At 40.2% G+C, this 26,542-nt stretch overlaps 1 protein-coding gene across 4 annotated transcripts in view; it reads left to right on the top strand.

Annotated features, from left to right (window-relative positions):
- The window catches only part of Syt10 (synaptotagmin X), a 68,267-nt gene that overhangs the window by 29,445 nt on the left and 12,280 nt on the right, over positions 1-26,542 (top strand). For all 4 annotated transcript variants that reach the window (XM_011245696.1, XM_006521175.2, XM_017316706.2 and 1 more), the window contains 3 exons: positions 19,832-19,952; positions 21,593-21,764; positions 25,376-25,505. In XM_011245696.1, coding sequence (XP_011243998.1) covers positions 19,832-19,952; positions 21,593-21,764; positions 25,376-25,505 — 423 coding nt within the window. The remainder of the gene's footprint in view (positions 1-19,831; positions 19,953-21,592; positions 21,765-25,375; positions 25,506-26,542) is intronic.

Genomic DNA, 26,542 nt, shown 5'->3' with positions numbered 1-26,542 from the left:
TCCAATTGCCCTCATAGGTGTGTTTGAAGACAGCAACAGTGTACTCACATATGTAAGATAAATAAATATTTAATAAATTAAAAAAGAAAGAAACAAAGGAAAATCGGGAGTAGGATCCTGATTCAGAGGCAGGCACATCACAGTCTTTGACTTTAACATTGTAAAAGTCTTGTTGATAATATTCTCACACAACCACTCTTAACAGTTACCACCACAAGTTTTAGAGCTCTGATGGTTAGAATTCTACAAATGTAGATGGGCTGTAGTTGAGCTGTAGTTGAAAAGTTATTTCCTTTGACTCTGAAGTCTTCTATCATGGTTCACTATTTGGTCAACAAATGTTTGCAGAGCACCAATGTTGGCGAACTCTACACGTTTCTAGAATACTGTTGGAAGCATGTTCTGTCCGTATGTTCAGGTTCAGTGGGAGGGAAGACACAAATGAAGTGTAAGTTTAGTACCTTTTCCAAGAGCCTCTGTGATGGTTTGTATATGCTCAGCCCAGGGAGTGGTACTATTTGGAGGTGTGGCCTTGTTGGAATAGGTGTGGCCTTGTTGGAGTAGGTGTGTCACTGTGGGCTTGGGCTTTAAGACACTTGTTCTAGCTTCCTACAAGCCAGTATTCTGCTAGCAGCCTCCAGATGTAGAATTCTCAGCTCCTCCTGCACCATGCCTGCCTAGATGCTGCCATGCTCCCACCTTTATGATAATGGACTGAACCTCTAAACCTGTAAGCTAGCTCCAATTAAATTTTGTCCTTTATAAGACTTGCCTTGGTCATGGTGTTTGTTCACAGCAGTAAAGCCCTAACTAAGACAGCCTCATAGTGGATATTTTGTTATAATTAATTACAAATTTTTGCATATGAACAGGTCCCTTTAAAAGTAGGCATTGCTTACAGGATACTGAATTTTTGACACAAACAATATAGTTATTTTAATAAATTCTCATAATAATTATTATTTTATATATTTGATGTATTGTTTCTATATATTATATGTTGTTATATTATTCTAATAAACTTACTATAAAAACTCAGGCTGGCTTTGCAGTCATGATCTCCTGCCTCTGCCTTCTAAGTTCTGACAGTATATGTGTGTACCACCAGAGATGTTCATGAAACAGTTTTACATTTTTATTTATATTATATTTTATATAAAAAGTAAATATTAATGCAGATCAAACTCTGCTTCAAAAAAATGTCCTATTCCTAGCTGTACATCTATGAATTCAAATTGCAATTGTAGGATTTTCTAGAAAGAAGGAAGTAAAAAGGAAAGAAATAGTAACCCAACAGAGAGTCCAGTCACCCATGTCCCATAGAAGCTTGGAAAGGTGAAAAAACCTGCAAATTAGATATGAAGGACTCAATAAAGTGAACGAATGCTTAAGTAAACGGTACATGATCGTTGCGTTAGGAGACGCATCCATCAGAGTGTGTCTAGAGCATTCTTCATCATGTATCTAAACACCTTTCTAATCTTTCCTAAAAAACTAAGACAGTCCATTCTAGGAAATCATTTTACTTCCCTAAATCCTGAAGCCATATAACTTTATTCTTATTATATGAATAGTAACCAAAAACTTTCTCTGTGCAAGTTCATATTTAATTTTAAAGTAGAGATAAATAATACTAAAACATCAGTTTGGGTCAAGGAAGATATCTAAGATAGGAGATAAATAAAGGACTAAAGCAATCCTCGACCCACATCCAGTCGAAGTGTATATGTCATTTAAAATCACTCTGGGATGGCAACAGAATTCTGAAGAGTACTTTGATACTTGAAGTGAAAATGGCCCTAGGAGAAGAAGAGAAATTGAGATTGATGAGTGTGTGCAGAGAGAATCACATGGGTTAATAATATAAGGAATTGTCACCTTTTTCTCTTAAAGTTTGTTACTAAATAGCAAAGGAAACATCAGGAGTGTATATCTGTTATATATTAAAAAAAAAAGTTTTCATTTTACAGATCATCACATCAACTACCTGTCACACATAAAGCAATCTGATCGTCTCTTCTTAACTAACACAGAAAAGTTTCTGACCTTAGGGAAGCTCACATTGGACAGCACAGTATGCCCTAGGCGACCATTTTTGTGACAGAACAGAAAAGTCCCACGTTTATATTCAGTTATATAGAATGTTTATATTCAGTTATATAGAATGTTTATATTCAGTTATATAGAATGTAATGAAGATCGCTACTCACTGTCGAAAGTGTTAAGAACTACATGCATGGTTATAAAAAAATTCTGTAACATTTTCGTATTTAAACTGCGCGTCTATTATTCAGTGTTTAGTTGGTGCATTTCATTGAATTTTTAAATCACTATGAAAACAAAACATTTTGAATATTTGCATGTAGATTTCCCAAGCAGAGCCAGAAGCCACTGGGAATATAAATGAGGAAAATAATTCCTTTGAAACATTTGTTTATGTATTCATTCATTCATTCATTCATTACATGTGTGTGTGTATCCATGCATCTCCACATATGAATGCATACACACATGATTGGAAGTAACAGGACAACTTGTAGAACTTGGTTTTCTTCTTCTTCATACATGGCTCTTCGGGCTTGAACTCAATCATCAGGCTTGGCAGCAAGCCCCTCAACCTACTGAGCTCCCTCACTGACCCAATAATTCTTTTTTTCAATAAAATTACATTTTGAATATTTACTTATTTGACCTTCTGTTATATAAACACTTATAGCAATAACCGTCTCCTTTTTTTTAATAAGGTATTTTCTTCATTTAAATTCCCAATGTTATCCCAAAAGTCCCACATACCCTCCCCCCCCCAACTCCCCTACCCACTCACTCCCACTTCTTGGCCCTGGCATTCCCCTGTACTGAGGCATATAAAGTTTGCAAAACCAATGGGCCTCTCTTTCCAATGATGGCCAACTAGGCCATCTTCTGATACATATGCAGCTAGAGACACGAGCTCTGGGGGTGTACTGGTTAGTTCATATTGTTGTTCCACCTATAGGGTTGCAGACCCCTTTAGCTCCTCGGGTACTTTCTCTAGCTCCTCCATTGGGGGCCCTTTGATCCATCCAATAGCTGACTGTGAGCATCCACTTCTGTGTTTGCTAGGCCCCAGCATAGCCTCACAAGAGACAGCTATATCTGGGTCCTTTCAGTAAAATCTTGCTAGTATATGCAATGGTGTCAGCATTTGAAAGCTGATTTTGGGATGGATCCCCGTGTATGGCAGTCTCTAGATGGTCCATCCTTTTGTCTCTGCTCCAAACTTTGTCTCTGTAACTCCTTCCATGGGTGTTTTGTTCCCAATTCTAAGAATGGGCAAAGTGTCCACACTTTGGTCTTCGTTCTTCTTGAGTTTCATGTGTTTTGCAAATTGTATCTTATATCTTGGGTATTCTAAGTTTCTGGGCTAATATCCACTTATCAGTGAGTACATATCATTTGAGTTCTTTTGTGAATGGGTTACCTCACTCAGGATGATGCCCTCCAGGTCCATCCATTTGCCTAGGAATTTCATAAATTCATTCTTTTTAATAGCTGAGTAGTACTCCATTGTGTAGATGTACCACATTTTCTGTATCCATTCCTCTGTTGAGGGGCATCTGGGTTCTTTCCAGCTTCTGGCTATTATAAATAAGGCTGCTATGAACATAGTAGAGCATGTGTCCTTCTTACCGGTTGGGACATCTTCTGGATATATGCCCAGGAGAGGTATTGCTGGATCCTCCGGTAGTACTATGTCCAATTTTCTGAAGAACCGCCAGACTGATTTCCAGAGTGGTTGTACAAGCCTGCAATCCCACCAACAATGGAGGAGTGTTCCTCTTTCTCCACATCCTCGCCAGCATCTGCTGTCACCTGAATTTTTGATCTTAGCCATTCTGACTGGTGTGAGGTGGAATCTCAGGGTTGTTTTGATTTGCATTTCCCTGATGATTAAGGATGCTGAACATTTTTTCAGGTGCTTCTCAGCCATTCAGTATTCCTCAGGTGAGAATTCTTTAAGCTCTGAGCCCCATTTTTAAATGGGATTATTTGATTTTCGGGAGTTCACCTTCTTGAGTTCTTTATATATATTGGATATTAGTCCCCTATCTGATTTAGGATAGGTAAAGATCCTTTCCCAATCTGTTGGTGGCCTTTTTGTCTTATTGATAGTGGCTTTTGCCTTGCAGAAGCTTTGCAATTTTATGAGGTCCCATTTGTCAATTCTTGATCTTACAGCACAAGTCATTGCTGCTCTATTTAGGAATTTTTTTCCCCTGTGCCCATATCTTCAAGGCTTTTCCCCACTTTCTCCTCTATAAGTTTCAATGTCTCTGGTTTTATGTGGAGTTCCTTGATCCACTTAGATTTGACCTTAGTACAAGGAGATAGGAATGGATCAATTCGCATTTTTCTACATGATAACCGCCAGTTGTGCCAGCACCATTTGTTGAAAATGCTGTCTTTTTTCCACTGGATGGTTTTAGCTCCCTTGTCAAAGATCAAGTGACCATGGGTGTGTGGGTTCATCTCTGGGTCTTCAAGTCTATCCCATTGGTCTACTTCTCTGTCGCTATGGAATAACCGTCTCCTAAAGCACTTAAAGATCCTTAGAACTGCAACCCTATAGGTGGAACAACATTATGAACTAAGCAGTACCCCGGAGCTCTTGTCTCTAGCTGCATATGTATCAAAAGATGGCCTAGTCGGCCATCACTGGAAAGAGAGGCCCATTGGACTTGCCAACTTTAGATGCCCCAGTACAGGGGAACGCCAGGGCCAAAAAGGGGGAGTGGGTGGGTAGGGGATTGGGGGGGTGGGTATGGGGGACCTTTGGGATAGCATTGAAAATGTAAACGAGGAAAATACCTAATAATAAAAAAAAAATGAAATTTCCGAAGAATAAATTAAAGTACTATTTTCAAAATCAAAAAAAAAAAAAAAAAAAAGATTCTTAGAAGACACACACAAAAGAGATGCATATACCATATGCATATATCATATACCATATTGGGCTGGTTTGTGGATATAAAATATTTTAATAGATTATTTTATAACACAAATTGTTCTATAGTAGTATGTAAATGAGTAGATCTTGAATTGAAAACTGAAAGAAATCTCTTGTTCCTGGTTCCAGCCTTTCAGAGTACCGAATGTTCCCCCTGAGCTGCATGTAAATAAATATATTTTATCATTTATTATATATATTAGGTGAGCACTTAAATTTTTAAATGAATTTTTTTATTCTGATGCTATATTCTCCATTTTTCCTCCGTTAATACTAGACCTATCACAGGATCAGTATAATGCTGTTTATAAACTTTGCTATTAATAAACTTTCTTCTAAACTTCAACTATGAGATGATATATTCACTGTTAGATTTTTCAAAGTAACCAAATTCCAATTTCTTTTGAAGTAAAAATATGTGGTACAAAGAGGATGACTGCGATGTTTGTCTCACTGTATAAGCAGAGATCAGGAGGCAGTACTACAGGCACAGGCTACATGTTAGTTAAAACTTCTTACCTCCTGCTAATTTTTATATAGCCCTGAAATTGGAACTCATCCTGACAGCAGAGAAAATTAAAGTTGAGATATAAAGTTCAGTTGGCTGAATGTTTGCTTTGTATGTACAAAGCCCAAAACGTAATTTCTGGCATCCTAGAACCGAGGGTGGTGGCACACACCTGCAATCCCAGCGCTGAGAGAAAATGGTGGAAGGAGGATTGGGCGTTCAAGGTCATCCTTAGCCACGCAGAGAGTTTGCGAGTCTCAAAAGCCCAGAAAACAAGCAAACAACAAAACTCAGAAAATCCAAGTTCATTACCTAATGAAAACATCAGAAAACAGGCCATTTAGAATACAGCCAGTGTTATCATTCAGATCGTACTGAATGGCATTGCCCTGAAAGCGCTTCCTGCATAACCTGGTCTGTGTCCATCCTCCCATCCCAGAGCCTTCGTGGGTGCTTTCCCTGCTGCAACCCACTTCACGGTTCCTCACATTACTTGCTGCCCTCCTCTGAAAATCTGATACATTGGAAAGAATTAATAACAGTTGTATTTTTTTAATCACCGTTCTGTTAAAAAAGAAAATACCTAAGACACTTTAAGATGATAAAGACCTGTGGTTTTTATTCTCTGTTGTCCCCTAATTAATTCTGTGACATTTTGAAAGGTCGCGATACTTGTTCAGAATCAGCTGTAAGAACCTTGGGAGAGAGCATTTAATCTTGATCACTAGTGCCCCCGTGACCAGCCAAGTACCTGGTGTTTGGGGACGTTCTCGATCACAGTGAGCGTGGTGATGGATGAGCAAATCTTTGAAGATTGATAAGGTATTTGGTAGAGTTGGAATCAGAGTTCGGGAACTGTGAGAGCAAAATGAGAAATTAATAATGACAATTAATGATAATAAGCCGAACTTTCAAGGGCCCATGTGTGCCATTATATGAGGTTTGGACTTTATATTATAAGATCTCTCTGAGACACACACCAGTTCCCCTTGAGGCTTTTAGCAGAACCAAGTGTTACTGGAGTTGTTGAAGGTCAGAGCGTGGGACGCGGCGCCCCAATAAGCCATATTCAGCCAGCTTGGCTTAGTAAGCCAGCTAAGCAAATAAGCAACGGCAGAAGGCAGTAAAAGCAGATTCAAGGTGGCCACACTGGGGAAAGGGATAGAAAGTTCTAGTTAGCCCCCTCCTCCCCTCCATGGCCAAGTCTTCAGGCTTCTGACATGAAGGTGACTTTCAAACAGAAGGAAGAGAGATATGTATAATTAAGCATTCTTGGTTCTGCCCCTCATTGACCCAGTCTGTCTTCCTTACCAGGCAATCTGAGGAGTTGTTGGTCATGTGTGAGATCCCCTTCCAGGAGACAATCTCCCTCTCTCTGGAAGGCGCCAACATCCAACCTTTCCCTTCTCCTAGCATAAGAATTTTGTGGAGAGAAATTTCAAGTCTCTGGGGGAATTGTTTCAGTAGTCCAGATTGTTTGTATGGGGGAAAACAGGTCCTTTTAGGATGTCCTTCCAGGCATCCTGATTACCCAGGCACAATATAAATAACATTTTACATCCATTAACCTTTATGCCTTCCTCATTAATCTCCAGTTCAATGAACCTAGATGCTGTCTAATTGAGGGGTACCACCTCCCTCATCTGGCACAATTTCGGGCAATTGAAGTGAAGTGATAGCTATGTTTTGTGTCTACTTTTTCCTCTTTGAGCTATTAATGCCCCCCCCCCATAGCAAACAAGCACAAAACTGTTGTTCTGACTTTTTTTTAATGTATTTATTTTATGTGTATGGATATTTTTCCTGTATATATGTCTGTGCACCATGTGTATGCCTGGTATCTTTAGGGGGTCAGGACAGGATGTAAGATCTTTGGGGGATGAAGTAGTTATGAATTACCATTGAACCCTGGTCCTCAGGAAGAGTAGCCAGTGCTCTTACCTGCTATGCCATCTCTCTAGCTCCAGGTTCAGACACTCTTGAGCATACTTCAGCTCTATATCCTCCATGGGCCTCGTTTTTACTAGTGTTTTACATTTATAAACATTTGGTGTTGGAAAATAATTTACTTCATCTTACTGAATACCATCTTATACCAAGGACACCGAGGCCACAATAAGGGTAGGTGGATCGCTCAAGACTAAATTCCAGGAGGTGTGTCGTGAAGAAATGATAAGAATATTATAGTCCTTTGAACCCAGAACTTGAATTTCACTATAAATTCATTTCCTCGGAGGTGGACAAAGGACTAGTAATTTGATAAAAGAGTTCGCTTGATCTACTTAGTAGCACATCTTGGTTTTAGCGATATCCTACAGAAAACCATCTGTTTTCTTACCCTCAAGGAAATGTGGAAGGCAGGCTACATTTAGGGTGCTAAGTAAATGTGATGACTGCTGCAACCATAGCAACCAGTGGATTTTTTTTTCAATATGTCTTCATTAGTCTACTTCCCAATATATCCCTGAATTCAAACTTTTCCCTCAGCCAACATCTCCCACCCCTATTTTACTTAATTTGCTTCTTCTCTCTCTTCTCTTAACCAGGTCACAAAAGATAAGGAAGCAGTGCAAATAGTACTGCTGTCATTATTGTGTTCTGTATATATTTACATAAAGTACTTGCTTGACCTCATAAGGTAAAAGTTATTGTCATTTTATTTGCGATTAATTAAGGAGGTTAGGTTATTTTGCTTTATGTTTGGGAATCAATAAATGGAAGATATACAGTTTTTGCTGGGGTCCATGTACACATCCATACACGTGTGTGGATAAGAGTGCATGTGTGTTATCATGCATATATAAAGGTCAGAGGTTAAGGCTGAGTATCTTCCTCAGTCATTCTCAGTCATATTTTTGAGAGTGTCTCTCACGGAAGCTAGAGCTCACCAGCTTGGCAGGACCATCATTTGGCTAGTGAACTCTGGAGATGCTCACGTCTTTACTTGCCTAAAACTGGAATTACAGATGTGCACCATTACACCAGGTGTTTCCATGGATGCTCTAGGGGCTGGGGATTGATCATAGGTCCTCATCCTTGGGTAGCAGGCACTGCTATGATTGACCTATCTCACTAGTCCTGAAGCTTTATAGCTTCATCTCCATCATCTCTGATTCGGGACATGAATCCTTCCCACGTTGTCAAGCTCACAAACACCTCTGGATTCTTGCTTCCTTAGAAGCCATCAGCTGCCTGAACTAAGCCTCATTAAATATCACTTCCTCTTTTCCCTAAATGAACTAGTCATTATTATCTTTGAATACTTATCACAGTACTCATATATATTATACTTTTTATTACCTGTGAAATCTCATTACTTCAACTCATTAAACATCATGCATCATGATGTCACTGTTAAGACAAAGAAATCAAGCGTGCAAACCCTTGGGTCAGCCTCTTTGTTACCTTCCTCCATATTCCTCACTTTCCAACTGTGCACTTAGAAAATCGTCAGGATGAGCACATAACTAAGTGGATTAAACAAGTTAAAAATATCCTCCTTAGAAGAAAAGCTATGGAATGCCAAGCATTAGACTTTACGGTGGTTGTTTTCTCAGAAATACAGAGGTTTCTAGAGGACTAAGAAGGGGAATTCTTACAATAATACTACAGGGAGTGGCATAACAATTAGTGGATTTTCAGGAGCCCAACAGAAGCCAGCCTTACTTTAAGCACTTAAAGAAAAGGAATGAAAACAAATGTGCACAATTCTCCACTGAAGCAGAATATACAAAACATAGTTTCTTATCTTGATGACACAGATCATCATTTTGTGTTAATCTTTGTTTACACTTTTAATAAAATGCTAAGACCATATACCTCTATGTATCTAGGGGATTTTTTTCTGTGTATCCCCTTATAGCCATATTCAAAATGATTAAATTGATGGGGTTTTGGAATATTTGTTTCTTTGTTCTACTTTGTGTCTTTATACCTACTTTTTAGTATTTCTGCTCTTTATTAACTGTCTCTTTAGGTTCCATGTGTTTTCACCTGTTGTAGATTGATTAGCAGTTAAACATTCTTGTTAGAATTTTTGAAACTATGAAAAGAATCTTTGAATGATGAGACTCAGTAACCAGTAAGTGGAAAAATCAATAGGTTGTGTGATGCAACCTGATCAGTTAGTCAGTTAGATGATCAGTTAGTTGATCAGATGATCAGTTAGTTGATCAGTTAACCATGGGACTGTTGTTCATTAAGTTGTTTAGATGATTCTGGTTTTGTATTTTTTATATATTTTTTCAAATATATAAAATGGTCTAATGGTCAAGGTTGACTAGAGAAACAGAACTGAGAGAATGAATATGACTCACCCCCCTGTGTGTGTGTGTGTGTGTGTGTGTGTGCGCGCGCGCGCGCGCGTGCGTGCACCAAGAGATGCCCAAAGAGTCTCCTTCACTCTACCCATAATCTTTTTTACCTCCATTGTGGAGAATCAATATAATTTCCCCTGGGTAATCTGAGCACAGTTATTCTTTGGTTTAAGGGCATCAGAAACCCAAAATAGTTAAACAGGAGTCTGAGCTTCCAGTTTAATGGAATGTTTATTGTGTCTCCTAGCAGGAGTGCCCCATGATCTGAAACCAAAGCTTGTCGAACAGAACTTAAAGTTGTGGGAACATGAAGAAAAAATTTTATAGTGGATTACTATGTGTGATAGTGAGTAGAATCATTTCATCTTCCATCCATTAGTTTCTATATTCATAGATCCTGGCTAAAGAAGAAACCATACCATATATAGGATGCTGATTCAAAGCATTTGCCACCTGGAAAACTCTGGCCTGGCCCAATCCTACTCCCCACCCCCCACAACAGCTCCTGTCACCTTATTGACCCTCTAACTATGTCTTCAAAGACCATTCCATTGTTCTATCAGTTCACCTAGAGCATGGAGAACATGCTAAGACTAGTGAATTCTGTGATCATGGGCCCACTGTCACATTTCTTTGGCTGTGAAGTGAGTTCCTTGGTCAGACTCAATACTGTGTAGAATACCATAACAGTGGATGCGACATTCTGTAATTCCACAGATGGTAGTTTTGTCAGAAATATTACATGCAGAAAAGGCAAATTCATAACCAGAATAAGTATCTACTCCACTAAAGACACAGTGTTGTTCTTTCCACAGAGGAAATGGCATAATGTAGTCAACCTGCCATCATGTCACCCTGAGAAGGGGACATATCAGGGTCTCAGTCTCGGTCTCTGCTGTTGGCCTACCTGCCACTCAGCAGCAGCAGCAGCTGTAGCCAGGTGGGCTTTATGAGTGTGAGTCCACACTGTCAAGTCCATGTATAACCTCCATCTTGGCCACCATGGCCCACTTTGTTCATGGGACCATTGTACAATGGCATGGGTGGTTAGGGAAAGGAACTGACTATCCACAGAATGGGTCATCTTATCTATTTGGTTGTTGAACACCTCGGCTGAAGAACACAAGTATATTCACACCCTTGGCCCATTTGGAGGGATGTATCCATAAGTCTCTTCCAATCACTTTTCATATCATGGCCTTTCTGAGTCCCTGATTATCCACCGAGTCCATTGGATCCAGGCCATGAATAAGTGAACAGTCGAACATCTGTCCAGTTCTTCTTCCACACAGCGTGTAAGACCATGTATACTGATTGAAGTTCTACCCACTATGAAGATTTCCCTTTGGTGGTGTATTTCAGGGTTGTCTCAGAAAGGAGCTATAATGCTGCTGCTCTCCACTTCTGTGTGGTCCCTGCATACTGTGCGGAACCATCAGCAAACCATGCTACTTTTCTATCCCATTTACCATCATCCCACAGCCTTGAAATCCATTCTAACTCACATTCTTCGGACTTCTGCTTAAATGGGGTATCACACTCATGAGTGGTATGAAACATCTTCTCATGAACTAGACTTTAGACGAAAGGGGATAAGATATCCCCTCTTAGCCTTATACCTAGATATAGGTGAAACTAATTTAGGTCGACCCTGGGAGATATCAGTATTTCCAAGTCTGTCATCTCCTTCAAAGAAAGACACCAATGACTTAACAGACTATGAAGGACAATTTTCTCAAATGTGAAAGGGGCAATATTTCAGGTGGTAGGGGTGGGGCACATCTGCTAAGGAGGGAGAAGCTGCCTCTGTACCAACCATGGCTGTCTCTGGATGGAAAAGCCAAGAATCCCATTTTGCATAATTCACTAAAGGAAAATCCCTCAAGGTGTGCCCAGCTGCTTGACTTTTAGTTAATTACAGATGTGGTCAAGTTGATATATATATATATATATATATATATATATATATATATATATATATATTATGTGTGTTTCCTCTGTATATTTCCATATATATATGAACACATATATCCATATGTGAACGAATATATAACCATCCTACCAGCGAGCACACTTCTGAAGAAAACTGACTGGCCCTCAGTAGCCATCAGCTGCCAATAGTTCTTCATCTAGGGATATAGCCTCATAATCCCCCTCCCCCTTCCCTGTTGGGATATTGACAGACTTGTTCCAGTGCAAGCATCCACGGCAGATTAGATCATGGCATAACTGTCCTACCATGTCCAAGAAGGTACTATTTTGCAGTAATCTTCTCTCTTCCCCCTCCCCATTTTTTCCTTTTATTGAAGATCTATTTTTTTCTCACATACTATATCCTAATTACAGTTTTCTTAAAGACTCTTTGCCACCTCTTCCAAGATGGTCCCAGGGGCTTGGGAGCAAGAAGAATGGTACGGATGTTCCATTTAGGACTGGCCACTACACACTCAGTTATTCTCTGGACTTTGACCAGTTGTGGTTCTCTGTGGTAGTCTCTGTCCACTACAATAAGAAGTAGCTCTGGTGAGGAACAATGACTGCACTAATCTATGGGCAGAAAGATAAGTAGAGTGCCTATAGAAGCCACTCTTATGTTCTTTTAACAGAACATTAGTCGTAGATGGTGGCCTTGGGACTATGGCCTCCTTAGGCAAGGTTATAGTACCAGGCATGAGCTGCCTCTTGTGAAGCAGACTTTAAATTCAATTTAAAATCATGTTGCTATTCCCATGACTTCATGCCACCATGCCACCAAAGAGGATATCTTGTAATCATGGCTGCCAGGGTTCAGAGCTGGATAAGACTGTTCGTTATTCTTCTCTCGGAGCAGCTTCCACAACACCTTCCTGACTACACCTGGTGCGCCTGAGTACATCTCTTCATCTTCATACCCAGGTCACGGTAATTACTCCTTACCTCGATACCCTACACCTGCGTCCACCCAGCCCTCTCTCTATTTGAATCTTTCCACACTTCCAATTTGCCATCTCCTCTCCTCTGTTCTATCTATGTGCTACCACCCACTTCCTTTAAGGTAGTTCAACTCCAGGCCCTTCATCTCTATTCTGGCATCCTGGCTTTGAGAGATACTCCAAGCTAAACACAATTGAAGAGCCAAATCTAGGATCCCAACAGAAGAGAGAACATGAGTGTTTTTGTTTCTGAGGGTAGTTTACCTCATTCAGTATAAGTCTCTTCCGTTCCATTTTTCTTTAGAGCTGAATACAATTCCACTGTGTACATTCACCATGTCTCCATTTTATATTCAACTGGAAATATGGACTTATTCCATTTCCTATCTATTGTGAATAGAGTGATAATGAGCTTGGATACGCTAATATAAATATCTCTGTATTAAGATATAGAGTCATTTGGATACATGCTAAGGACTGGTACTGCTGGGTCATGTGATAGATTTACTTAGTCTTTTGAAAAAAAACCTCTAGATTGATTTTCAAAGTGACTGTAGTAGTTTGCATTCCCATAACAGTGTATAAAGTTCTGTTCCCCTAAATGCATGCCAACATTTGTTGTCATCAAATGAGATAGAATCTTGAACTAGGTTTAGTCTGCATTTCCCCTGATAGATAAGAATTTCAACTGTTTCCTAGCCATTTGTAAATTTTCTTTCGAGGACTTCCTGCTTAGTTCAAATCCCATTTTTCACTTGGGTTGTTTCTTTTGAGTTTAGTTTGGTGAATTTCTTGTGTCTTCTGGCTGCTAATCCTGCATCTCATATATAACTGGAAAAGATTTTCTCCCATTCTGTTCACTCCCATAAGAGTTTCCTTTGCTGTAGAGAATCTTTGTAGCTTCATGATGTCCCCTGTGTCGAGTGTTGGTCTTATTTCCCATGTGGCTGGAATCCTGTTTAGAAAGGCATTACCTATATTTACACTGCAGTCAAGGGTGCAGTGAAATCACTGAACTAGACTACTCCACGGGTGGAAGGAAATTTCTATTCAAACTGCCAAAGCTGTCTCTTGGGGGTCAGTAAGAAGAGCAAAACGGTGGGGAGATCCTTGCCCCTTATAAGAAAGTGGTTATGTTGTGGTGGGAGTAAGCATGTTATCTAAAACAGCCTGGGAACTAGCATGGAGCTTTCATTTGCTGACGGCTTATGTGAGTGAACCAGGAGTGAGATGTCCATTCTGGAGATACTCAGTTGTAGGAGACAGGTAAGAGAAGTGATGACTTTTCCTGACCAACAAAACCCCATTTGTCAAGGTTTCTGGGGAGTGCCGGCTGACTCTAGGCAGCAGTCCTTCTGTTTACCCAGTGAGAGTGCAGCCTGGGTTGAATATGGGCTGTCATTTAGGACATTGCCAGTGGCACTGCCATTTTGGGTTTAGAAGCCCATGTTACACCTAGCATATATGTTGAACTGTACTCCTGTAACAGTTCTAAGGTATCTGGTCTTATATTAGGATCTTTGACTCATTTACAAAATTGAGTTTTGTGCAGGGCAAGATAATATGATTGTAGTTTCATTCCTCTACATGTTACTAGGTTTCTAACACTCTTCATGAAGATGCTGTCTGTCCTTTAATGTATATTTTTTGGACCCTTTGTAAAAAAAAAATCAGGTAGTCATAATTATTTGTACTTATATCTGAGTCTTCTATTTCATTGTTCTATGAATCTATGTTTGTGCCAGGGCCATGCTGTTTTAGTCCTACGGCTCTGTGTACATAAATTAAAATCAGGTATGGTGATATCTCATACAATGGTATTTTTGCAAATGACTGCTTTAACTATCCTTGGTCTTTTTTTTTTCCTTCATATATATTTTAAGAAGTGTGTGTGGCGTGTGTGTGTGTGTGTCTGTCTGTCTGTCTGTCTGTCTGTCGGTCCGTCGGTATGTATGTCTGCCTGTCTGACTATGGATTGTGCCCCTGTGGTTTCTTTGGTAGAACAGCCATCTCCACAGTTTTGATTATTCCCATCCATGAGTAAGGAAGGACCTTCCATCTCCTAGTGTCTTCCCTGATCATCAGCGTCTGAAATTTTTCTTATAGAAGTCTTTTGTTTCCCAGGCATTTGATTGTTAATGGCTATTATGAATGGGATTGTTTCACCGATTTCCTTTTCAGTATATCCATCATTAATACGGAGAAGGTCTACTGATTCTGTGTGTTAATATTCTATTGTTTCCTTTTCTGTAGGTGATTTTTAGTTACCAGAGATTTTGTGGTTTTGTTGTTGTTGTTGTTTGGTTTGGAGGGGGGTTGTTAGGTTTTTTGTTTGTTTGTTTTTTGGTAGAGCCCTTGGGGTCTCTTATGCATAGCAGCCTGCCATTTTCTTATTTTACCCTTTTCTTTCCTCCTCCTGTTTCCTTGTTCTGGATAAGGCTTCAAGCCTTATATTGAATAAGCATGAAGAGGGTCTGCATCCTTATCTTATATCTGATCTTAGTGGGAATACCTTGAAGTTGTCTCCACGTAGCATGAACATGGTATTGACTACAGGTTTTTGATACACAGAATTTATTATATGGAAGATACTGAACCATTCATTGCCAAAGTATAACAATGAGCAAGACAGCATCTCCTATCAAATGCTGATCTGTGTTAAATGCCTAATGCTTTATTAAAATTATTTCACTGTTTATAATCTTTATGGCTATTGACCAATTGGTAACAAAATATTCCTCTAATTTAAAGTGTGTGTGCGTGCGTGTGTGTGTGTGTGTGTGTGTGTGTGTGTGAATACTTTGTGTATCTATATAAAATACAGCAACCGCATATCAGAGAAGGCATTTATCTGTCAGCCTGATGGGGGCTTAATTTAACTATCTCCAGTTGTCTCTACTTCCCTACATATAACATAATTTGTTCTTCGTGGACTAAAAAAATTTCCATTGTGCATATTCCCTACAGTTTCCTTATGCATTCCTCTGTTATTAGACACTTAGGTTAGTTCTGTCTGTTAGCTATTGAGAATAGTGTAAAGTACATACTGAAGTACAGTATCTCTGTGACACATTGACTTAGAGCGTAGGGTAAATACCCAGGAGTATGGTATCAGCGACATCTGGGTCGCTGGTAGATCTTTATTTAGCTTTATGTGAAACCATTATACTGGTTGCCATAGTGGCTGGTCTAGTTGAACTCCCCAACAGCATTATGTAAGGGTTCTCATTTCTCTATGTTCTCTACAACAGAATCTTGGGTGTTGGTCCTTGCCTTCCACCTTGAGAAAGAGTCCTTTGTTTGTAGCTATGTATAGAATAGCTGACCCTTTACGTTTCCAGGCTTTATTCTGTCTCCACCTCCTGTCATTGTCAGAACACCAGGGTGACAGTTGCACACCATTATGCCCAATGGCTCTAGGGATCAGAACTCTGAATCTTATGCCTGTGCAGCAAGCGCTTTATCTACTGAACTATCTCCTCCGCCTTGCATTTGCATTTCTCTAATGGCTTATAAAGTTGAGTATATTTTTATACGTGTATTGGCCGTTTGTAGTTCATCTTTTGGGAGCTGTCTGCTTGTTTTATTAGTTTTATTAAATACTGGTTGGGTTGTTTGCTTTTTTGCATTATTTGCATATCCTAGATATTAATCCTTCACTTGACATGTAGGTAGCATAGATTTCTTTTTCCCCGTATATGCTGTCTCAGCGCTCAATTAACTATTTCCTCTGGTACGCTTAAAGTTTTGAACTTGATGAAGATCTTGCTTGTCCGATTTTAGCTTGATTTCCCACATGGCTGGGTTTCTATTCAGAAAGTCTTCCTAGTGTCAGTTTCTTGAAATGTTTCCCCACATTTCCTTCAATGGTTTCTGGGTGCATGGTCTTTGATCTGTCTGGATTTGATCACACACAGGATAAAGGAAAGGAATTTAGTGTGGCTCTTCTACGTGTGCACGTGGTGTTTCTCGGCACCATCAGTAAAGAGGATGTCTTCTTTTCCACTGCAGATTGTTGCCATCGTGTGGCTGTTGCTGTAGGGTTTTATCTGGGTTCTTTGTTCTGCTCCTTGATCTCACCCAGTGGATGTGCCAGTACTGTGCTGGTTTTTGTTGACATGGCTTGTAGCATAACTTAAAATTGGAATGATTGTACCTCTTGCATTATTCTTTTTTGCTCCAAATTGCTTCCACTATCTGGGCTCTTGTGTGTTCCCACAAACCCGCAGCCACCAGTATTCTAAATAGGGAAAACCTCCAAGCATTTCCACTACAGCCAGGATGAAGACAAGGCTTTCCACCTTCTCCATTCCTACTCACAGTGTGCTCAGAAGTCTTAGGTCTTAGTGGAAGCTGTAAGACAAGAGAAGGAGATAGAGAGGGGAAAAGAGTTTCAAGCATCCCCATTTGCAGACGCTGTGATTGTGTCCATAAAAGACCCTGAAGACTGTTAAAGCTGATAAACACTTTTGGGAAAGTTGGCAGGATACAAAACTAACAGACAAAAGTCAATCCCCTTCCTATGTATCAGTAACAAACACGCTGAGGAAAAGATCAAGGAAGCACTCCCATTTAAAAGGGAGGGTGTGATAGAATCAGCTAAGCCAGGAAAGGAAAGACCTTTGCAGTGAACCTTTAACACATCAAAGGATAATACAAAGTATAAGGAAGGATAAGACAAAGAAGATGGAAAGCCCTCCGAAGCTTCTCACGGAATCAATTCCACGAAGGTTGCTGTACTACTGAACAAAACCCACAGGCTGACTGTGATGCCAATCAAAATTCTGACTTCATTCCACAGGGGGAAAAATGATTTAAAAACAATATTTTGTGTTTCATTTATTTTGGGTGTGGGTGTGGATGCATGTTTGCCAAAAGGCACTGTGGAAGTCAGATGTCAGACTATAACTCAGAGGATTCTGGAATCAATGCTTCCCTCTAGCATGTGAAGTCCTTTTCAAAGACTGAATTCAGGTCATCGGGCTTGGAGGCATGTTTCCAGCCCCGAGAAACAAAAGACTTTTAAGAACTCAGTTCTGTGATCCTGGGTACTGAATTTCGGAATGTGTTTTCTCCAAACTGAATCAACTTCGATTTTTTTTGTCTTTACAAACGATTTCATCAAATCCTGTAACCCACCGTTATAGAGAGAAATCCTTACTTCTCATTGTACTCATAAGTTTTCACATGCTCACTCACTAGCTATGCAGTGATAGCACATACATCTACACCAGAATGCTAGGGGCATTTCTAATGTGTAAGTGAAATTTAATACAAGTCCGTGTTTATCCACATAACTGTCATTTGTTCATTCCTTCAAAGACTATGGTACCAAAATGATTGAGGATATAGTGTATGGTAGAGAGACTCTTGGAATCCTGTGTCCAATCCTCAGATCCATAATGTTTTTCAAGTACTGACAGCCATTGATAAACTATGTCTCTCTAGGACATTGAAAATAGGACAGGAACCTTGATATCTTGGACATTGTATATGAACAACAGGGAACCAAAGGGGACTTTTAGACAATGAATCAAGTCCATGCTGTGGTTGTTATAAAAAAATCTGTGAAGGGGCTGGGAGAGACATGGAAGGAGCATGGGAGGGGCATGGGCACGGGACAAGCCAGATGCTAACTTAGGATGATATCTCATTGAAAAATATCTAAACAGCCAGATCCCACATAAGAAGTCAAGTAGCTGAGAGCTCAGGGTCATTGATTTAAGCATTTGTAAGTTTGAGGACCTGAGTTCAGATCCCCAGAATGTAAATAAACATGGGTGGATGTGGTAATTCACCAGTAGTTCCAGTCTTGAGAGGCAGAATCAGGATTCCTAGAGAAAGCTGGCTTCCAAAACTAGCCATACTGTGCTGGTAAGCTCTGGGTTTGATTGAGAGACACTGCCTTAAAGAAAAATAGACTAGAAGGTCAATAAAGGATGATTCCTGACATCAACCTCTGGCCTCTACATGCATGTACACACATGTGCACATGCAATGTGTGTGTGTGTGTGTGTGTGTGTAGAGAGAGAGACAGATGTGCATGTATATATATCGAGAGAGAAAGACAAAAAGACACACAGAAACACACACAGAGAAACAGAGACAGAAAAAGTAATAAAAGCAAAAAGAAGTCAAGCAATTGAACATGTGAGTTAAGTTTCAACAAGCAGCTCCTTCAAAAGCAGAGGCAAGCATCACTTGAATTGTAGGAAAGAGGCCTCTGTACTTATAATGGGGCTGAGCTGGTACATGGGAGATGAATTAGAGAGGCCGGATCCAGTCAATGTGGGTTTATGTACAGGGATTTTCAGTGTGCTGCTTAATGAAGACACAGAAAGGAAGCCCTTCAACTCACACTAAGAGAATTGTGAATCAAGAATTTTCCAGGCACATCGGGGCTTATAGTCAGTCATCCTGTCTCCAGGCCAATGTAAGGAGTTTAAATTATATTGAGTACATCATGATCCCTTAAGTGGTTTTCAGCATGGGACATGTATGTGTGTGTGTGTGTGTGTGTGTGTGTGTGGGTGTGTGTGGGTGTGGTGTACGAATAAAATTTGCTTTTCATTTCATGACTGATCACTTTGATAGGTGACTCTTAATTTGTGGAGTGGAGATGAGTTTTAATTCAATCCTTGTGGGAGATAGTGGCTTGACCAGTCACAGCACAGTAGATTCCAAGAGTCAGTAATATATGGCATATTTTGTCAGTAGTGTAGAGATTTTCCCTGACTTGGGTGGATGCAGAGGGGAGAGGAAATGAAGAATAATTCCCTACTAGGTGTCTACTATGTTTGGCCTCAGCCTCTGAATAAGCTGTGCTGTCCTTTGTTCATTGTGACAAACAAGATGAAGGTGGTCGGTGGGTGGCATCAGCAGTCTGGGCCTCTCTGCTAAGTTACAGATGGTAAGTGAGCAACTGCGATAGACTCTTCTTACTAACTCCATTCATAAGAACTCCGTTACCTGTTGTCTTAGTCCTCGGTGGCATTATTTAGAATTTTCCAATACTCTATTAATGCAAATGTTTTCACTGATCTCCCATTTCATATTTCTTTCACTGTCTAGTGTTTGAGATTACTAACATTATCAATGTCCTTTCTAGGAAAGCATAGACCTGGGGGAAATCATGTTCTCCCTTTGCTATTTGCCAACTGCTGGCCGTATGACCTTGACAGTGATCAAGTGCAGAAATCTGAAGGCAATGGACATCACTGGGTCATCAGGTGCGTGTGCACACAAGTCGGTAGTATATTCCTGTACGAATAATTTCACACATATAAAGTTGTATGGCTTTTAATAATTTCTCTGCTGTGGGATAACATGAAAGCAGAAGGAGGAATTACAAATTAAAATATTATAAATCACCTTTTAGATAACATTCAAATAATGAAATCTTTGAAAACTATTAATGGATTGACGTTGAACTTTAGTTTTGCCTTGCCTTGCCTTTCTCCCTTCCTTCTTCCTTTCTTTCCTTCCTCCCTTCCTTCCTTCCTTCCTTCCTTCCTTCCTTCCTTCTTTCTTTCTTTCTTTCTTTCTTCCTTTCTTTCCCTCCTTTCTTCCTGATCTAATCTATCTAGAAATACCTGATTCACTTTGTTCCCCCAAGCTTTCAGCTAGTCTGTTTGCAAAGGAAGATCATTAGACTTTCAGCTGTGAATCAAGACCATACAAAGATACGTTTAAATTGACTACAATCCCTTTACCTTTCTTCAGAGAAGCAGATGAAATGTAAGCTCGCCATTGCGCTTGCATTCTCGACACCTTCCCAGTAAACTCTGGGAATGTCTAAAGACGCTACAAGAAATAAACAAAAGCCATCTGTCAAGAAACTCTTGAGGGAAATTTCTCTTGGGAGAAATGTTGGCAAAGGAGTGAAACACGGCGCTTCCTTCTCTCTTCCTCTTATGATTTTGAACATAAACTTTTGTTGCAGTGTTTGCCTCGAGAATTATAAAGTGATACAAACCAGCAGGTGGCAAAGGAAGGGACCAGTTATTGTATATGCTTTTTATGTGCATTCTGTCAACATCTCAAATGGGGACTTTATCCTCAAATTAAGTTTTATACACTATATAATGAAAAGGAGAAGTAGAAGAAAAATTATTTATCTTAGTGAAAAACTGTGGGTCAGTATACGTTGTCGAATGTCAACAAGGTGCCCAGCATGTTATTGTTTATTCTGGTCTTTTATTGTGTGTTTTGAACCAAGCAGAACAGTGTCAGAGTTATTTTGAAATCTGAAGTTATTTCTCCTCCGTTATGTGAAAGCTTTTCCTCACAAGCATCTGTGTTTGAAGGGCATTGTCTAATTCTACCTCACAGCAGGCATATGCATCAGCAAAGGAACCTGTGAACTTGTGAGAAGCAAAGAATGCCCTCAGAGCTGTGGTAGGGGAGCAAAGGGGAACTAGCCCTCACTCTCTTGTCAAGAGGCTGCAGCTCACTTAAAAAAAAAAAAAAAAAAAAAAAAAGGTCTTGCTTCCAATGTTCTTTCAGGTGTTAAAAAAAAAGTATTTCTGAGATTAGGTACTAACGTTGTCCCCTTGCATGCACCAGTATGTATATAACTCTAATAACAAAATACCTTTTGTTCCTCAAAATATAGAGACACGTTTTTCTAGGGTTTAAAACATTCAAAACACTTACTCAAAAATTAAAGTCTGAGTCTAAAGACTCATGACTATAGGAATAGACAAAGTAAGATCAGGAGTTTGTAACCCCCAAAGTAAGTTATTTAATTTTAAAACTATTAATACTAAAGAGCTCACTTATGCTTTCTTATTTAGTAAAAATGAAATACAGTGTTTTATGCATTACCACGGGTGCTTTCATTTTAATAAAATGACCTTCCTTCTCGTAGATCCTTATGTCAAAGTGTCTCTGATGTGTGAGGGCCGAAGACTTAAAAAACGGAAAACAACTACAAAGAAAAATACTCTCAATCCCGTGTACAACGAAGCCATTATCTTCGATATCCCTCCAGAGAATGTGGACCAGGTCAGCCTGTGCATTGCAGTCATGGATTACGACAGGTGGGTGGAGGCTGCTTGTCCGTGATGCAGATCATCAAATAGTCACAGCCAGGTCGCATCTGCGTCCAGGTTATTTATTCACTGTGACACCAGATGTAACTTAAACAACAAGGATACAATTCATCAGAACCTATAGTTCTAGTTCCGGCTTGGTTTCATCTCCAAAGCAGCCTTTCTAACATTAGCATGAAGCTGAAGCAAGAGGGAGTCTGGAAGTGGAGTGAAAGTTCATGACACACAGAAGAACCATTCAGAAGTCGTCCCTCAGAATAACAAATATAGCAATTCAGAGTTGGCTTTACTAGAGGGGATACCACACAAGGGCAGTGGTGCTCGCCCCAGCTCTAGAATGAACCGGCATCCAGGGCCGGTGCAGCAGGTCTATGGGATTCACTTTCTGCGCTGGTAAACTGTTAACATCCTGTGGAACTGGGGTGGTGATGGGAGGGAAGACACGTAACAGCCTGGGAGGCTGTGATGTTGCTCATCGCCTTTGTACATGACTTTCTTGATAACTCTACCACTCAGTTAGAACATGAGTATAAAATGCCTAAGAGAGTATTCATCGAACACTATGGGGAATGGTGGCAACGTGCCATTCAGCGTCTCGAACACAGCCCCCCAAAATTAATTAAGTAACTAATCAATTAAATGGGTTTATATTAAAGGAAAAGCACCTGTGATGACTTTCCAGGGGTAACAAAAAGAATCTTGAATTACCCCACATTTCAAACCTTAAAACTATTGTAAATGTCTTCACAAACAACTCTGCTTTAGCAGCTACTCCTATTGATTTCTCAAAGCCATGAGGTTGGGTAAAGACAGCTGAGCATGTCATCAAGCCATTGTTAAGGAAATAGATCCTAATGTCGCATAAATCAGGATTATAAACATCATTTCTATGAATATTCCTGCTGGGAAACGTCATATTGAGAAGAATTTTCATAGAAGAAGAGTAAGAAAACATACCGGAGAATCCTACAATCACACCCATCACTTTGATGCCTATCGAATCTCTTTGATACCTATCCATCAAGGTGACTCTGTAGACAGTCTTTCAAAGTCTTTCAAATTACATTGCTTTTCAAGAAACAAGATTATCAAGAAAGTTGTGGTGCAGAGACCTATAATCTTAACAGTCAGAAATCACAGGCAGGAGGCCCATTCTCAGCTACATGGGGAGTCTGAGGGCAGCCTCAGCTACATAAGATACTATCTCGAAAGAGTAAAGGGAAGGAAATCTAGCTTGTCAGGGCTTTCCTGAGAGATCGGCTTCTGCTGTTGAATCTTAGGAACACTTCTGAGTATACAGGGGGGGGGGTTGTTTGTTTTTGTTTTTGTTTTGTTTTTTTGTTTGGGTTTGGGTTTTTTGTTTTGTGTTGTGTTGTTTTGTTTTTATGAGATAAGATGATAGAGTCAGAGTCATGGGCTTGGAATTAATTGTATCATTAAACTCAAAGTACTTGGAAAACAGTCTTTACATAGTGGACTCTCAAAAATAGTAGTTACCCGAGTCCCAGGGGATATATCTACAAAACATTTCCACACCTAAGGCTTGGGAAACATTGCCAAAGAGATGGGTAGAAAGATTGGAAGAGCCAGAGGGTCAAGGAGTTTGCTGTGAGATTGGGTCTCCTTGTACTTCAGAAGCTATGCCCATAAAATATCACCAAACATGACTGCCTAAATGTGAGCAGATCAAGGACTACACCAACTGACACACCAAAGCGGAGAGAGAAAAACCCATTAGGCCCCAAGCTTACACATAAAACTATAGGCAACTGAGGAAAACTGGGAGAGAAAGCTGGTCTTGCTCAGGCAAAAGCACGCCAATAGGTTGTTCAGTGCTATACAGCCAGCCCTAGAAACATATATACAAGTAACATTACACAGACTGAGCAACTTTTATTTAGGAATATGTGTCTAAACATGTACACATGTGCATACAGTAGCATTTAGTAGCATTAGTAGGAGCCAGGAATGTTAAGGAGAGTGGGAAGCAGTATTTGAGAGGATTTGGAGGGAGAAGGGGAAATATGGTATAATTATATTTTAATATCAAAAATAAAAGAGTTAAAATAAATATCAGCTATCATTGCTATTGGTTGCAGTGAAAACAGGGTATAAATAGAAAATAGTTCATGTCAAACAGTGTGCTTTGTTATGCAGTGAGAGATCACAGTGGGGTGGGGGGCTAAACATAACCCTAGCCTACTTAATTATATTGCCACCAGTAGTGAACTTACTTTTATAATTTAGAGTCAGCAAAATAGAGACTTTTATGCAAAAAAAAAGTGAGCACTGCCCTCCTGACATACAGTCTAAGCACCATTACAGAGCAAACCTTGTGAAAAGAGTCAGGTTTTCTTTGCAGTATGGGGGTTTGATGGGGCTCCCTCCCAGAAAGCGGCATTGTAAAAGTCGGGGGTGGGCCTGCTGGTGTGCCAATGCACATGATCTCGTTGACAACATGGCAGAGAGCTGAAAAGGTCTGAGAGTGTTTTATACAAATTTATACAATTTACTTTGTATGTTGATGTTGTTTAGGAAGTTATCTTTGCATCTTTGTTGTTGGCTGTTTGGCTGGCTGGCGGGCTGGCTGGCTGGCTCGCTGGCTGGCTGCCTGGCTGGTTGTTGGTTGGTTGGTTGGTTGGTTGGTTGGTTGGTTGGTTGGTTGGTTGGTTGGCTGGCTGGCTGGTTGGTTGGGTGGTTGGTTGGTTGGGTGATTGGTTGGTTGGTCGGCTGGTTGGTTGGTTGGCTGGCTGACTGGCTGGCTGGTTGGTTGGGTGGTTGGTTGGTTGGGTGATTGGTTGGTTGGTCGGCTGGTTGGTTGGTTGGCTGGCTGACTGGTTGGTTGGGTGGTTGGCTGGTTGGTTGGCTGGTTGGTTGGCTGGCTGGCTGATTGGTTGGTTGGTTGGTTGGTTGGTTGGTTGGTTGGTTGGTTGGTTGGGTGGTTGGGTGGTTGGGTGGTTGGCTGGCTGGCTGGTTGGTTGGCTGGTTGGTTGGTTGGTTGAGTGGGTGGTTGGTTGAGAGTTTAAGATAAGATTCCATGTACCCTGGGTTGACCTCAAAACTTTCTCTGTAGCTGATCATAAACTTGAAGTTCTGAGTCTTCTGTTTCCACTTCTCAGCTGTGTCTATAACCTGGCCTAGTTAATCTTTATTTAGGAATTTCCATTTAATCAAAAGGGATATACAATAATCTCTTCTCTGTAGGGAATGTTTCAACATATTCCATACAAAATGGAAACCAAAAACCGTAGTGAGTCTCATAAATACTCTTCTTCCTACATATACAGATCGCCATGAAGCCTACTTTATAAATTGTGCACAAGAAGAGGCTAACAAAAACACATAATAAATTAGAACAATTATAGCAATATACTGTATGTATAAACTACTTTGTTTCTAGAACTTTGTGTTTGATATTTTCTGACAGTGATTGACCATGGATCACTAAAAAGCACAGAAAGCGAAATCTGGGTCTGGAGACTACCATAACCTGCAGGACCTATTGCTTTGATGATGAGTTTAAAATTCTCCTGAAATGTGTAACATTCCACTGGCTTTTGAATTGTAACAATGAAAATATGTTACTCCTCAAATCCTAGGGTGGGGCACAATGAGGTCATAGGCGTGTGTCGAACTGGACTAGACGCTGAGGGTCTTGGGAGAGACCATTGGAACGAGATGCTGGCCTATCACCGAAAGCCAATCACACACTGGCACCCCTTGCTGGAGGTAAGGATGCTGTCACCAACTCTGCCCTCATTTACTGCTGATGCTTAAACATTTTTTAATATGAAAACTCTCATTTGATATTTCATTCAGTCACCTGTTTGACAAAACATGCTATTGCTTTTGTCTCAGAGTCTTTAACATTGTCTAGTCAAAGTTCTGTGTGACTTGAAAGATTTAAAAAAAAAAAAAACCTCTAGATGCCTGGGGCTCCTTGTTCAGTAAGCCTAAGAAAGGAGTGTGTCTTTTCCTTTACATAACCGTAGGCTTTTGTCAGTGGCCAGGAGCCACGGTCTTTTTTTTTTTTTTTTTTTTTTTAGATATTTTCTTAATTTATTTTTCTTTTTTTTTTTTAATTTTTTATTAGGTATTTAGCTCATTTACATTTCCAATGCTATACCAAAAGTCCCCCATACCCACCCACCCCCAACCCCCTACCCACCCACTCCCCCTTTTTGGCCCTGGCGTTCCCCTGTACTGGGGCATATAAATTTTGCATGTCCAATGGGCCTCTCTTTCCAGTGATGGCCGACTAGACCATCTTTTGATACATATGCAGCTAGAGTCAAGAGCTCCGGGGTACTGGTTAGTTCATAATGTTGTTCCACCTATAGGGTTGCAGATCCCTTTAGCTCCTTGGGTACTTTCTCTAGCTCCTCCACTGGGAGCCCTGTGATCCATCCATTAGCTGACTGTGAGCATCCACTTCTGTGTTTGCTAGGCCCCGGCATAGTCTCACAAGAGACAGCTACATCTGGGTCCTTTCGATAAAATCTTACTAGTGTATGCAATGGTGTCAGCGTTTGGATGCTGATTATGGGGTGGATCTCTGGATATGGCAGTCTCTACATGGACCATCCTTTCATCTCAGCTCCAAACTTTGTCTCTGTAACTCCTTCCATGGGTGTTTTGTTCCCACTTCTAAGGAGGGGCATAGTGTCCACACTTCAGTCTTCATTCTTCTTGAGTTTCATGTGTTTAGCAAATTGTATCTTATATCTTGGGTATCCTAGGTTTTGGGCTAATATCCACTTATCAGT

Source organism: Mus musculus, chromosome 15 (genome assembly GCF_000001635.26).
Source record: "Mus musculus strain C57BL/6J chromosome 15, GRCm38.p6 C57BL/6J".
In the NCBI taxonomy this organism is placed as follows: domain Eukaryota; kingdom Metazoa; phylum Chordata; class Mammalia; order Rodentia; family Muridae; genus Mus; species Mus musculus.
This window is presented reverse-complemented; position numbering and strand designations above follow the sequence as displayed.